Source organism: Oryx dammah, unplaced genomic scaffold, assembly GCF_014754425.2.
Source record: "Oryx dammah isolate SB20612 unplaced genomic scaffold, SCBI_Odam_1.1 HiC_scaffold_18, whole genome shotgun sequence".
Classification (NCBI taxonomy): Eukaryota; Metazoa; Chordata; class Mammalia; order Artiodactyla; family Bovidae; genus Oryx; species Oryx dammah.
Genome location: NW_024070202.1, coordinates 44592052 through 44607423, shown reverse-complemented (window position 1 = coordinate 44607423; position 15372 = coordinate 44592052). Strand labels below are relative to the sequence as shown.

At 38.6% G+C, this 15372-nt stretch overlaps 1 protein-coding gene and 1 long non-coding RNA gene across 2 annotated transcripts in view; one reads left to right on the top strand and one right to left on the bottom strand.

The window, feature by feature from the left end:
- FBXL13 (F-box and leucine rich repeat protein 13) overlaps positions 1-15372 on the top strand; it is a 201303-nt gene that overhangs the window by 183296 nt on the left and 2635 nt on the right. Inside the window, exons 18-19 of the mRNA XM_040260768.1 lie at positions 2269-2403; positions 8407-8570. Of these exons, the coding sequence (XP_040116702.1) occupies positions 2269-2403; positions 8407-8570 (299 nt within the window). The remainder of the gene's footprint in view (positions 1-2268; positions 2404-8406; positions 8571-15372) is intronic.
- LOC120878149 lies at positions 8452-14485 on the bottom strand. Its single transcript, XR_005724478.1, has 3 exons — positions 13996-14485; positions 9436-9503; positions 8452-8582 (listed from the first exon to the last, which is right to left on the bottom strand). It is a non-coding gene; the product is annotated as an uncharacterized LOC120878149 (long non-coding RNA).

The following is a 15372-nucleotide window of genomic DNA, read 5'->3' as shown; positions in this document are numbered from 1 at the left end:
ATATGTGTGATTCTGAAGCACTGTAGCCAGAAGAGCATAAATAATCTTATGGGTAAGGGGGGTATGAAATTTCATGAGTAATTATGCTAAAAAACATGCCTGCAGGCTTAAGTACTTAATACGACTTACAGTCTCTAAAGGAAAATATGGATTGTAAGAGAGGGAAAGTTCTGATTTATTTCTTAGATCTGCACTGATTTATGCCAAACATAAAGCCCTGGCCTCATCTTTGTGCCTCAGATTTTCCCTGAATGAGAATGCTACCACGAATGCATCATAGGCCTTGTTAATCATTTTTATAAGTTCTTCTTTAATTTAAAAATTCTGAGAAAGTTTAACTTCAAAGAATATCAAAGCTTTTAAAAAGGCTTAAGGCAGAACTGATTCAAGCAGTCCAAGACACTGACAGATGATTCTGAAAAGAGTCTGCAGACATGCAGAGACTTGAATTTCCCTTTGAAGATTGTTTCATCTTTTAATAAGTTTTTCTTATAGTTCAACTATTCCTTCTTGCTTTACATTTTCTCTGGTTCCTTGAACTCTATCCATTCTCTAAATAGAAAACAATGTTATCCTACCCCTTGCAACATAAGAATTCCTGTATTATTAAAACACAAGTCTTTATATCCTTGAAGATACTCACAAGCAGATTGAGCAAGCAGCTAGTATTTATTGAGAACTTACTGTAGTCTAAATATGATGCTTATGAAAGGGGTATAAGGAGCAAGCAGAGTTCCAGGCAGTACCTCTGAGAGACTTGTTGCACTCTAACTGAAAAACTTGTTGAATGTGAGCTGAGTTTTAAGATTAATTCCAATCCATTAAAGCTAGATTTCCCTAGTTGTGCCCTCTATGCTTGATTAGTTCCAATAACAGGGACCTCAGTACCTCATTACCAGCTGCCCCTTCCAATATCTGACATCACTTAGTTGCTAGAGAAAACAAATCTCCATATAAACTGAGCTACAAAACAGGAGTGAGTCAAGTACTGAAAGTACTGTAAGTGCTGAATCAGTTGAAAAAGACAAGTTTTGTATGAGGTCAGATGAAAGAGGAATCACTGATGGTTACTGTGGTCAGAAAAAGATGATGATTTAGGGTAAAATAAGCAATATAGTTTGGGTTTCTCCAAAGTACAACACAAATGTGCATCTTTATTATTACCAGTATCATATGCAAATTCCAGTAATAATTAATATTTATTGAGTGCTTGTTGTTCAGTGGCTAAGTTGTGTCTGAATCTTTGCGATGCCATGGACTGCAGCATGCCAGGCTTCCCTGTCCTTCACTGTCTCCCAGAATTTGCTTAAACTCATGTCCATTGAGTCAGTGATGCCATTCAACCATCTCATCCTCTGTCTCCTCCTCCCCTCAATCTTTCCTAAGAACTAATCAATATGTTAAACTGCCTCTCAAATGACACTGTATATAAATTTTAATATAGGCTTTTTTTCTTTTTACTGAAAGTAGGAATGAAAATTAAGAACAACCAAGATAAAGGGAAGAACTTTCAATGATTTCCAGACCTTTTCTAGCCCTAGAAATTTTAGATGAACATTTTGGCATTCCAGAACAATGCTGAAGGGTAGATATTATTTTCCCTAACTTGAAGAAACTGAGGCTCAGAAAAATTGAGTGACTTGCTAAGGTTTCAAAGCTAATAATGTGGTAGAATGAAATTAAAATTGAAGTCTGTCTGAGTCCAAAAACTGTGCTTTTTCCATTATATTTTAGTGTCAACTCCAGAGTGTTTCAGAGAAGGATATGAACAGAAACTAGCTCATAGAAGGCAATGGCACCCCACTCCAGTACTCTTGCCTGGAAAATCCCATGGATGGAGGAGCCTGGTGGGCTGCAGTCCATGGGGTCGCTAAGAGTCAGACATGACTGAGTGACTTCACTTTCACTTTCCAGAGTGTTTGCCATCTAATTCTTATCTCCAGATTTCTTTTCTTCTACTCACTGAGCTGAATATAACTCTAATAATTACTAACCATATGGGTAAAATTCCATTAGTGATAGAAAACCAAATTCTATTAGCAGGAATTTGAATATTACTGAACTGTTAAGTGGTGTCTGAGTATCTTTTGTTATAAGGAGATTTTGGATGTAATGGCTTCTTTGTTTGCAACAAAATGTAACACATCTATGTCTCAAGAGCTGCAATGCATACTAAATAAACTGCCACGGTGTAAGATGGCATAAAATTTGAATAAAGACTAAGAAAAAGAAAAAAAAAGGAAACCACTAACTTGGAATTTCTTACAGGTATTCTGCAAAGGCTCACTGATCTTGGAACATCTGGATGTCTCTTATTGCCCCCAACTATCAGATATAATTATTAAAGCATTGGCCATTTACTGTATTAATCTCACATCTCTCAGTGTTGCTGGCTGTCCAAAGGTATGTGCAGGAGTTAGAGCTCAGACATGTCAGATTGAAGTACTGCCAAAGAACACGGACAGGGTAGCCATTAGGTGTGGGACTCATAATAGAACTTTTCTTTGCCATATCTGAGGTACTCATCAAGAGTTCTCCTTCCCCAAACTGTAAACAGCTTTATGACTTCATTTGTGTAAAAGTAGTACCTGGAAAAAGTTAAAGACAATTCTCATACAAATATAAAAATGTGTCAAATATTTATTTAATTCACTAATGAGAGAACCAGCAAAATGATAAAGTCAGTTCATACAGCATTTGACAAACTGAGTATTTAGAGGAACTGAAGAAAGAATGTTGGAACATGATTGTTAGGTTAAATCCAAAACTGGTTAAAGTCCTACAAGGTAACAAATCAATAACCTTGGAGCTATAGTTTCTACCAGAAATAATCTGCATCTCTCTTAGACAAAAATACAACAGGTAGAATTTGAGCCCTAATTGATAATAAATAGTATGTCCAAAAAACGGCATAATTCCTTGTAGAATTTCTCAGTTGGATCTGTTAAAATAATGTTCCAGTAAACATGTAAGGGTAGGCAACCATCTTTCATCTTATTTTCAAGTGTTTGGCAATTTTTCTTGACATCTGTCTTTGAAAGGAATATATACTCATTGCAAAATCTTTGGACTGCATATATCAAAAGTATGAAAGTAAAAATTCAAAGTCATACCACCATCCAGGATGTAACCACTGGCATTTTATACTTACTCTTCTAGAATTCTTTTCTATGTACAGAGATTATAGTTAAAGAAGGTCTGTCTTGCTTTTTAAAGACTAGAATCATACTTTCTAAAATACACTGTAACCTACTTTCTTTTCTCTTAATATACTACAGATAATATCACCAGGTCAAGAAATAGAGGTCTCTGGTTCTGGATTAATATGGCAGATTAAATACACCCTGATAATTTTGTTCCCTCTTGAAATGCTACCAAAACTGCAGAAGAAGGATGAGGGCCCATAATGATAGGGAAAACAGTAGGAGACAAAAGCAACAAAATTTTGGAAACCTGAAAATAGATAAATTAATTTAGCATACCAGAGACAACTTTGAATCCTAAACCAATAGTAGAGAAAGCTGGGGAAAGAATGGATTTGCACCATAACCTTTGACTTGGCAATACTGTATACTTCTGCAACTGGGTCAAGAGGATGGCTAAAATAAGGAAGACTGGGTTAAAAGTTCTTGAAAAGTAGGTACATCAATAAATCTCTTTCCCTATTCTATGCTTTCAGGCAACTGCCCCTCCTCATCCTCACCAGATTTGAGATATATTTCCTAGAGCCAGATTTCTCAACCGTGGCATTACTGACATTTGGACAAGATCATTCTTTACAGTGGGGGACTGTTTCATGTACTGTGGGATATTTAACTGCAACCTTGCCCTCTATCCAGTACATGTCAGTAGCACCTAGCCCCCCCACTACACCTCCAGTCATAATAATAATAGTCTTCAGATATTGTTGAATGTCCTCTGATGGAGGAGGGGAGTAAAATCTCTCTACTATCCGCTCTACAGATAATAAAATAGAAGGTGGCCAGACTGGGAGACATCATGTAAAACTGAGAGTTTGGATACAAAGTGAAAATGGGTATTAAGTGACTAAATGCTTAATGCAGAGATATTCAGCACTTTTCCAACACAGCATCCAGAATTTGGCTGCCAGATCTTTCCCTCCAGGCAGGAGGCTGGAATCCTTTTTACTGGGGACTCTGACTAGTCCAAGATGAAACACTGAAAAATACTGACATTTGTGGATTTTCCAACAAATAAGTCATTTAGCCCATTGAAGCTGAAAGAAGAGAAGGCCCACATTATACACTCAGACCTTCTATTCAGCTTTGTTATTGTTTTTGTTTATTTGCTAAGTCATGTCCAACTCTTTTACGACACCATTATTTGTAGCCCACCAGGCTCCTCTGTCTATGGGATTTCCCAGGCAAAAACACCAGAGTGGGTTGCCATTTCCTTTTCCAGGGGATCTTCCTGACCCAGCGATCAAACTTGCATCTTCTGCATTGCAGGTGGATTCTTTACTGCTGAGCCTCTAGGGAAGTCCAATCAGTTTTAAGCTCTTCACTATTAATCATGAGCAGACAGTCAAGGACATGAGGCCACACTTAGGAGAAAAGCCTCTAAAGGAGAAGATAAAGACCAAAACAAAATAACAGAAAAACCTTAGAGGAAGTAAAATACCCAAAGGGAAGAAAACTAAAATATCTCTTAAAAAATCCTCAGAAATTGCAAAGTTACTAACAATTTTGTCCTCTTCTGTTGCACACATTAAAGTATCACCTGAACTTTCAAGACTCCTTGAATTCTAACTGGTCTAAAAATTCAGCTTCTCAGTTGTTCAGTCTGGGTAGTGAGTAGGTTAAGAGAGTGATGCTAGAACCTCCTGATTTCTCTATCATTAACCATCCCACAATAAGGAGGAGGCAGTGGTGGGAAAGCTATGGTCAATCGTGACAAAATTGATCTAGAAAATTTACAATAAAATTCTTCTTTGTTCAACAGCCTTTAGAACTAGGGAAACCAGCTGTCTTTCTGGTCAGCATCATCTGGTTCCAGAAGTAGGCTGGGGCAAGGACTTCAGGACAGCAGTGACCATGGGTCCTCTGCAGCTTGGGCAGTCACAGCTCGCGGGTCCTTGCTCTCACTGCGCACGGACACAAAGACACACGGGTAATACATGGCTCACTGGGAACTGCCCTGGCTCTAAAGAAAGCACAGATGTTGACTGGGTTCTTAAGAGGCTCCACTAATAAGGGAAGGAAATAGGAGAATGAGAAAAGGAAAGACTCTAAAGAGAACAGGAACTGAGGCAGAGGATTTGTGTTTGTTTTTGTAAGGAAAAACCGACAGAGTTCCTTCTATAAAATGTGCAGAGGACATTGCTTTACAGCCTAGAAACTAAGGAGGATTACACAAATAACATTTTATAAAATGCATCACTCTACACTAAAGATCTAGACTGAGAAAAAGGAAGGAGAGTAGATTATTCCAGAATCTCAATGTAAAGGGAAAGCATTGAGCTTTACCATCTATGCAGGTGAAATGAATATTCTGATTCAGAAGATGTAATGACCATAATATGAACACTCCCCACTGTTGAGGTCCTTTAATGGACTGGAACCTAGTGGTCTGGAGGCGACTGATAAGAAAGTAAAGGAGAGAGAAAGAGGCTGATAGTCCTTGGTTTACACAGAAAGCCAATAAAGTCCCTGCATGGGGCTTGCTCTGTTCATGAAGGCCTCAGGCGCCCTCTCGATGGGGTGAAGGCACAGAGCACCTTCTTGAGAGGGTCTTAGAAGCCCAGTCAGGAAAGTGAACTCAAAGAGCCTCTGCGCTCCAGGGAATCAGCCTGAAAAAGAAAGGGAGAGAGACAGAGAAAGAGAGAGAGAGAGACAGAGAAAGACATGGGGACCAGAGCTCTGATGGAGCAAAGGTGTTTTAATTAACGTGGTGTGTGTATAAATACTGTCTTACAAAGTTGTTATTCTTAGCAAAGATAAAGATTAAAATTCCAGACTTACAAAACATAGGCAATCCATATTAAAGAGAGAGATTTGTAAACAATCACTTTTACCGTAAGGTTCACAAGGAGGAAGAGGATACTTATCACTGTATAGAAAAACTAATGAAGGAAATGCTTGGATTCTTTAGCCCCCAGGAGAGGCTTGCCTCTCCTCTTAATTCCTGAGTATTCAGGAATTAATAAGGAGCAGAGAATTCCTGACAGATCCAAAACAGCACACAAGAAGCCTCCTGTTAAATGCTTCCTGACACCCACAGCCTCAGAAATCATAAGGCTGTGTTCCTGTCTAATGTATTTCAGTTCCATTGTTTCTGATGAGCCATAATACACTTCAGTGTCTGGCTTATCACTCTAGGCTACATTTCCCAAAAGTCCATAAGTTAATCTTGAATGGGCATCTTATACACCTCCTGGAAGGTCCCTACAACCAGCTTACCTCCAAGGTTAGTGAGTAATACTATGACCTCATCCTACCCAGCACTAATATGGGAATAACATAATCTCTGCTCAATAGTACTGAGATCAAGACCTTGTATCTGGGAGTTAAGAATGTGGCCAGTCACCTCGACCTCCAGTTTCCAGCTCCCATAAGTTCCAAAAACATCACCTCAGTCACTGAACACTTGGGATTCTGATCTACAGGAAATGTTGGGCTCCTTTTCAGTTCCTTTGTATCAAAAAAACCTAGTACTCTGGACTCTACTTCTCTGGGATTTTTCCATCATCTCATTGTCTTTCCTTTTCCCTACAATTCATTAGGGGCAGGCTAACTCCTGCTCCCAATGATATCAGATCCTCAGAGACCCATAGAGTGTGTCAGGAATGTCTGAAAGAATTTATGTGAGAATCAATTGCAATGTTAAACCTTGGTCCTGAGCATGTTCTGGAAACAGGGCATACTTAGACAATGACATCTTTCTTTCCAAACATAAAAAGTATACATTTCAAATTAAAGGGGGTTTATGCATAATTCTCTCAATTTTATGTAAAAAAAACAAGAGCTTAGCCTCCTGGCATGTTTTTTAGAATGTTCAAACATTTAAAGTAAATTAAATCCAGTTGGAAAAAAATTCCTTTGGGGAGAGTAATCTAGTTGATTCTGCAGCAAGTCTCAGTTCAGCTATAAATTCAAACACTAGACCTTGAGTAAGTGAAGTAATCTAAGAAGTGGAGTTCAATTATTTCTACAGAACATCTGTGCAAACCCTCAAGACGTTGGAACCCTTGGCAGAAATTCTCAGTGTGAGATTCATGTAGTCTCTGTGGCTTCTGCTCTTCTTTCTTCTGCTGCCTACAAACATCTCTCTCACCTACCAGTCCCTTTCCAGAACCAATCATTCCATATACAAACCGTCAGAGATGTCTAGATCCCTTCTGTTTCTGCCTACAAACATCTCTCTCACCTACCAGTCCCTTTCCAGAACCGATCATTCCATATACAAACTGTCAGATGTCTAGATCCCTTCTTAGAGCAAGTTGATTCTGTTTGTAGGTTAATATATATTATATATGTTAATATATATTATATATATATTCATGTAATATATATATTACAGTTTTGTAACATGTGATGTTATTAAACTTATGCTTCTCAAATTGATAATGCCTTAGAGTGGATTTCAAATTTAAAGCTAAATGCTGTTACAGCAGAATTTCGTAAGTTGCTCATACTAGTGTGACAAATATTACTAGGAAAATTTTGATGAAGTTTCCCATCCCAAACAGGTAACTCTAAAATAAAAATAACAGCAAGATCATAAATTCTATTAGTGCTACTTGAAAGAGATCTTTTACTGTTCTGAAAACAGACTAAGTCACTGACCTGAGTTATAGGCTCACCCCATGATAAGAGAATATGCAAGGGTTCTGACTATATTTGTTATGGAGTATTTATGTCATTCCAAAATTCACATGTTGTAACCCTTATCCCTGGTGCGAAAGTATTAGGAGGTGAGGCTCTGGGGAGGTAACTAGGTTTAGATTGAAGTCACGAGGGTAGCACCCCCATGATGGAATTAGTGTCCTTAAAGAATAGAAAGAAACTAGAGCTCCCTTTCTGCTTCTCTGGTGGGTCAGATGATAAAGAATCTGTCTGCAATGCAGGAGACCCAGGTTTAACCCCTGGGTTGGGAAAATCCCCTGGAAAAGGAAATGGCAACCCACTCCAGTATTCCACCATGTATAGTTACAGCAAGAAGATAGCCATTTACACGTCAGGAAGAGGACCCTTACCAGACACTGAACCTTTGGGCAACTTGATCTTGGACTTCTCAGCTTGTAGAACTCTGAGAAATAAATGTATGCTAGTTAAACCAACTAGTCTGTAGTATTTTGTTATAACAGCCCAAACTGACTAATATACTATTCTTCCTTGGGATGCAGCTGATCGAAATAATCAGTAGTTACTTTGGCTCTATGTCCAGATTACTGACTCAGCAATGGAGCTGTTATCGGCAAAATGCCATTACCTGCACGTTTTGGATGTTTCTGGTTGTATCCTGCTCACCGACCAAATGCTTGAGAACCTTGAAATGGGCTGTCGACAACTCCGGATCCTAAAGATGCAGTACTGCAGACTTATTTCCAAGTAAGTATGTACCTGAATATGAAAAGTTTTGTGAACTACTTCCTGAGAAAACAGATTATGTCACCACAGCATTCATAATACAATACACAGTGGCTTTCAGAGTTAGGAAGTTTTTATTTTTCACCTAACTGAAGCCAATATATTGAGCTGACCTCTAAAATGGTCTTTGTGGTTTTATATTCCTTTTCCAGTAGTCCTTCTACTCTTAGTGCTTCCCTTTCCTTGACTGTGCAGATGCCCAAAGCCCTAACTCTGCTCCTCAAAGAATAATCACTAGCTCTTCCTCTACTTCCTTCTCAAAATAATACCATTCAGTTAATCTCCCCTGTGGGTTAAGAAAATCATCAGACATAGTAATAGCGGTGTTAGTCTCTGAGTTGTGTCTGACTCTTTGTGATCCCACAGACTGTAGCCCGCCAGGCTCCTCTGTCCATGGGAATTCTCCAGGCAAGAATACTACTGGCGTGGGTTGCCATTCCTTTCTCTAGAAGATCTTCCCAACCCAGGGATTGAAGCCGGGTCTCCTGCATTGCAGGCAGATTCTTTACCGATTGAGCTAGCTCACTATTAGGTACAAATTACTAACAGTTATCCTCAGAGTCCCATCTCCCCCAAAGCTATTTGTTTTATATTTGTTATTTTACTCAGAGTAAGGTATTCTGATAACTGCTACAGGCCAAATGCCTATTTCCTCAATTTATAAAATGTTTCCAATGAAATAACAGCTGGGTAAACAAGAAATCTATAAAGGTAGAAGGTATTAGGTGTTACTCTATACTTTTTAGACAGAAAGCAGTTTTCTGCTTTGTTGTTAATTTTTTTTTCTATTGACTGGAAATAAAAACATGGAAGTATTTTAACTGACCTGATGAAGTAACCTGTGGAGTGTTCACATGAGAATCCTTGACCAGTCCCTGAAGGTCAGGTTCTTTCCTGAAAGTTGAAAAAATGAATATTAAGAATTAATATTATCAAGGTACAAAGTACATAATGTGTTCTAAGCATGTAGATTTCACAGAGGAACGTTCTTAATTAAACAGCCCTTGTAAGAGCTGAACCATGAGATCTGGTCACTTGATAACTGAGGAAGAAAATGATTTCTGATCTAAGGATATGTGTGCTAAAATGAAATGAAAAAACAAAAACAAAGCTATTACTTATAGAATAAGCACTCCCACTGGGCCTAGACTTGCCAGGGGAGAAGGCAGCCAACTGAAAATGGATCAGAAAAAAGAGGGCAGGTTCTTGAAAACTGTTGAAGCAGAATAGAAACTCAACTTTTCTTGATAGGTCTGGAGATAACTGACATGAATATTATTAACTCAGAGTATTACACCATGAAATAAGGTCCTAGGAGTTTCTGTTGATCTTGTGATATTAAAACAGCCAAGATGTCACCTTTGGGTAAGATGACAGTCAATGGATAATGTATTACACAAAGGAGTTTAGTTTTCAGTCTTTTAATTATATTTTGCCAATCATTATTTTGGGGAGGTAATATTATTAAACTTTTGAAATGAAGGATGTTAAGTAGAATGAATGGAAGACTTAGCTAGGGTCCCTGTGAAACTAAACATGGTTACCCACTCCTTGTGCAAGGTCCATAGACTGAAAAAAAAATATATATGCAAAGAAAATAAACAAGTAAGATTTTACTACTAGCTGGGGTTGGGCCCCCCAACCAGTGCAAAACTCTAGTTAACTAGCTGAATCTATGGAAAATTCCTTTACCCAATCCAGGACAGTTAAAGGCCTATTTTGTTTTCTACCACCAGGCCTGGCTGTCCCTATCAGCCAGGAGCAGAGACTTTGCCCTCATGCTTAAAGGGGAGCTGGCTTGTCTGCCCATCTTATTGTCTAAAGAGGCCAAACCATTTCAGTTTCCCTTGTAGCTCCACTCCTGCTAAGGTCCAGTAAGAAAGAGGTCTAGAATTTTCTGATTCTATCCTTGTCTAGCAATGGAGAGGGCTGTCCCACAGCATGGTGGCTAGGCTAGTAAGGCTCCAGGAGCATCTTTCTTGACATCCAGCTTCCAGGAGAGGATGCTACTTGTCAGTCAAGGAGGTCCCAAGAAATTTGGCTTTCAAAATTTTGATTAGAGAAGTGGTAAGGTCTGGCCTCATTTTGCTGTTTGGGCTCAAATCTAAAGACTAGAGCATTTTCTTCTTCATTTAGACCCATGGGATCCTTGGGTGGAGCTGGAAATGCTGTAGAGTATGTGAACCCTTGAAGACACAAGCTCATGATGATATCTAAAAAAAGTAGTTGTTTGCTCTTGATCCCTCAACAGTGAGAGCTTTGTTTCATCTGGGTGAAATGAAACATCTGGAAATTAGGATGGAGGAGATTTTTTTTGGAAGAGGTTTCGTGACTTTGAATTACAAAGCAAAATATTCCCACACATCTGACTCCATTTGAACATAAAAACGTATGAAATCATATAAAATCTAGTTATAGCCTCAGAAGAAATTGTCCTATATACAAATTCCTCCATACTCAATGGAATCTGAAAATATTTCACCAGCTTTACAAATCAAAGAGGTCTATTCAGTCCACCCTTTCTGGACCAGGGAAGTAGTAAACTTTTGGTCAATGAGCAAATTATCTATAGCTCTTTTGCAGGAGAGCTTCTAGCATGAGATATTCTGTCATTCTACAACCTCAGAGCCTGAAGGGATCCCAGGAAATGATTCCAGAAGTCTCATGTGGAGACGTAATAAGTGAATGAAAATCACTCTGGTGTGTCTGACTCTTTGCAACCTCGTGGACTGTAGCCCACAAGGAGTGGGTTGCCATTCCATTCTCTAGGGGATTTCCTGATCCAGGGATCGAACCCAGGTCTCCTGAATTACAGGCAGATTCATTACTGTCTGAGCCACCAAGGAAGCCCATAAGAGACATAATTCTCCTTTAATTCAAGGAGAAATTCTTAATAACTGAGATTATAAATATGACAAGAAAATCTAGCTGTCTATATTTGAAGCAGTTGTATCCAACAAGTCTTTCAACTTATAGACCTCTGTGAGAAAAGCAAGATAGGCAAAGGAAAAAATGAAAAGCATAATGGGAAAGCCAGAGAAAGACCCAAACGATGGTCTCCAACAATCCAGGAGGGTCTGAGCCACAAAGAAGCAGAAGAGCCATTAAGTCTATAACTGGCAAAGGGCGAAAGGATCCTTCTGACATTATTGGGGTCTGGAATCCAAATTTTTAAACATTAGAGAGATGAACAGAGAAAATCTAGATGGTTGTCAGAGCTTTGAACAGCAGTACAGAGATTCTTTGAAGACCTTATTTAGCAGTTGTTGGCAGCATAAATTACTACCTAAACACTCTAAGAGATCTGCATTGTTAGAAAATCTTAATAAAACTCAAGAGTTCTCTCCATCTCATGGGAATGTCTTTATGGAAAGGCCTTTGTAATCTGTGTCTAATGAATTTTATTACTAACATGAACAAATAATATTACTTAACTATTATTATTTGCCATGTACTGTGCTAAATCTTATTTTATTATCTAATACAAATACTCTATTACCATAAAAATGAATAAGGAAACTCGTAAACAGGTTAAATAACACGCCTAAAGTCATACAAATAAAAGAGCCATACTTTGTATCTAGGTCTTATCATTGCTATGCTGCTCTTTTGTCTTTAGATTAGTGATTTTCAAGCTTTTCTAAAGCCCTAACATTCAAGAGATTTATTTGATCAGTAAGGGCAGATAAGTACTCTCTGCCTACTTTACTGGCTGATGCATAAATACAAGGCTGATTATAAGCAGTCTTTGATGTAGGCTCCAAATTCTCCTTTCTTTTAGCTTACTCAATTAACTAGAAAGAAATTTGAGGGCAGTTCCTTGATAGCTCAGCTGATAAAGAATCCGCCTGCAATGAGGGAGACCTGGATTTGATCCCTGGGTTGGGAAGATCCCCTGGAGAAGGGAAAGGCTACCCACTCCAGTATTCTGGCCTGGAGAATTCCATGGACTGTATAGTCTACGGAGTTGCAAAGAGTTGGACACAACTGAGCAACTTTTACTTCACTCAATGTTTATATAGGGATAACCTTTAATCAGAGACATTACTTTGTCAACAAAGGTCCGTCTAGGTAAGGCTATAGTTTTTCCAGTAGTCATGTATGGATGTGAGAGTTGGATTATAAAGAAAGCTGAGTGCCAAAGAATTGATGGTGTTGGAGAAGACTTTTCAGAGTCCCTTGGACTGCAAGGAGATTCAATCAGTCCATCCTAAAGGAAATCAGTCCTGGGTGTTCATTGGAAGGACTGATGTTGAGGCTGAAACTCCAATATTTTGGCCACCTGATGAGAAGAGCTGACTTATTTGAAAAGACCCTGATGTTGGGAAAGATTGAAGGCAGGAGGAAAAGGGGACGACAGAGGATGATATGGTTAGATGGCATCACCGACTCAATAGACATGAGTTTGGGTAAACTCCGGGAGTTGGTGATGGACAGGGATGACAGGGATCAGTTGGTGATGGCGTGCTGCGGTTCATGGGGTCGCAAAGAGTCAGACACAACTGCGACCGAACTGAACTGAACATTTAATCCCTTTTAATTTATGAAAAACAAAAGTCATTTACAAACTAAACCCTCTAATGTAATACAACTGTTTGTGGCATATCATGTTGGAAAATCTTTGTTCTATTCTGATCCAAAGAAACCTCTCTCACCAGGTTAAATGTGTAATGACTAACCATTGCAGTAGACTGCTTCAGTTTTCAAATCATTTCTTACCAGGTCTTGGTATTGCTCAGGCCAAACCTGAGTAGAAGGTACTCAAAGGATTCCATATGCACTGGAAGGAACTTAGAACACACAGTGATTCCTAAGTAGACATTTTCAATATTTCCCAGCTCCCATATAGATTAGAGCATCAAGCTATTAAAAAGAAAGAGGGGGCATTTGAGACAAACAGGCAGACAAACATGTTTCTAGCAGGAGCATTCAGTTTCTACATTTTCAAGTTTTCTGATACTTTTCAAAAGTTCTTATGTGCAAATACACAGCTACACAGAATGTTGTGAAAAGTAACTCTGAAACTCACTGGCGGTGAGTTTGAAATGGACCATGCTGGTCTGTTCTCTTGGTTAGGTCCTGTGTCTTAGGAGTCTGTCAATGCAAGGATGACAAAAGTCCTAGTAAGGTGGTGAGGGCAGCTAGTTTATGGCCTCAAGATTTCCTAAAGGGTGGAGAGGAAGCAGACTAGGAAATAGTCTACACTAGTATTCAAACTCTAAAACTAATGCCAAATTTGCCCTAAACAGATTCAGATTTTTCAGTTTTCCCCAGGACCATGCTTACTGGTAAACTATGTAGGACTAAGTTAGCCCTAGAGACATTCTAGACTTGAGGAAGCCTTAACCTCCTGGCATTTGTGATTGGGGGAAGAGGGGTCTCAGACCTGATCCTTTGTTCCTCTCTTGTCTGGATCACCTTCAATGGCCATGAGACCCTCTGATGTTTAGTTTCAGTGAAGCTGACTGTGGGTAAAAGGAGAGCAGTGCTTATCACTAAGAGCTAAAGTAGAGGCAGTATGGAATTGCAGATCTAAGAAATGCTTGTACCACTGTGTACTTCATCCATGGCCAGGGCTCAATATGCAGCTTTTTATTTTTTAATATGCAGTTCATTTTTATTCTGTCACATGATGAGTAGTTTTCCTATTTATTCCCTATTTTTCTTGTCTATATTGAGTCAAAATCCCCAACTTTCTTTTTCTTGTTATTTTTTCAAACTCCCATTACTTGCTAACTTTTTATATCACATTACCTACTATCTATCTTACTGGGTCTTATAAGTCATTTGAGGAACTCTATTACCTAGTATTTATGTATCCCCAAACTTAATATTGGAGAAGGGAATGACAAGCCACTCCAGTATTCTTTCCTGGAAAATTCCACAGACAGAGGATCCTGGCAGGCTCTAGTCCACACAGTTGCAAAGAGTAAGACAAGACTTAGAGACTGAACAAACTTAGCATTAAGGGTACTTATCCTCTTACCAGTTAACTAGAATTCTCAAAAACTCTTACTCTTCTGAGGCCAAAGGTTATACATAATTTGCTCAACTATTTACAAATCTTTTACTCCCAAACAGGTCCTTTTCCTGTAGGTCAAGACCTTGTTGCCTAAACTCAGTAGTGTTGTTATCATCAGTGGCATTAAATCATTATCAATAACTATGAAATATAGTATGTGTGTCCAGTGCTCTGCTGTTAGGATGTTGGGAACAGCAACTTAAACCACATCAAATTAGACCAAAAACCAGCAGAAGATAAGACAGCTAAAGGGCTCTTGAGTAAACTACTAAAAGTCTCTTGATTTCGCTATTACTGCTGTATTTCAGGAGATACAAAGAAATATAATGTGCCCTTAAATACCTTCTTAAAGGAAAGAAAAATAACAAAGTCTAAAATTATAAACAGTTAATACCATGAAACTATGTACTGGAAAAAAACTAATTCTATGGTCAACTTCCTATGAAAGTTTAGAGGAGGAAACAGTTGGGTTGGAGTCTTAAAAGACAGGCACAGACAGGCTGAAGGGTAAGTAACAACAGATCTCTGTTGCCCAGGATAGTGCTTTAACCTTTTAACCATGTTTCTGAGTCCCCCCAGCATTTGGTATTATATTGTGGCAGGTTTTTGAGGTTAAAAAAAAATCTCACAGGAAACACTTTAAAGAACATGGCAATCTTGTCAACTACGTAGAATTGAAAAGGGAGAAAAAATCTTCAGAAGAAAACAGAGAAAGCTAAAGATATCTGTTATTTTTGCATG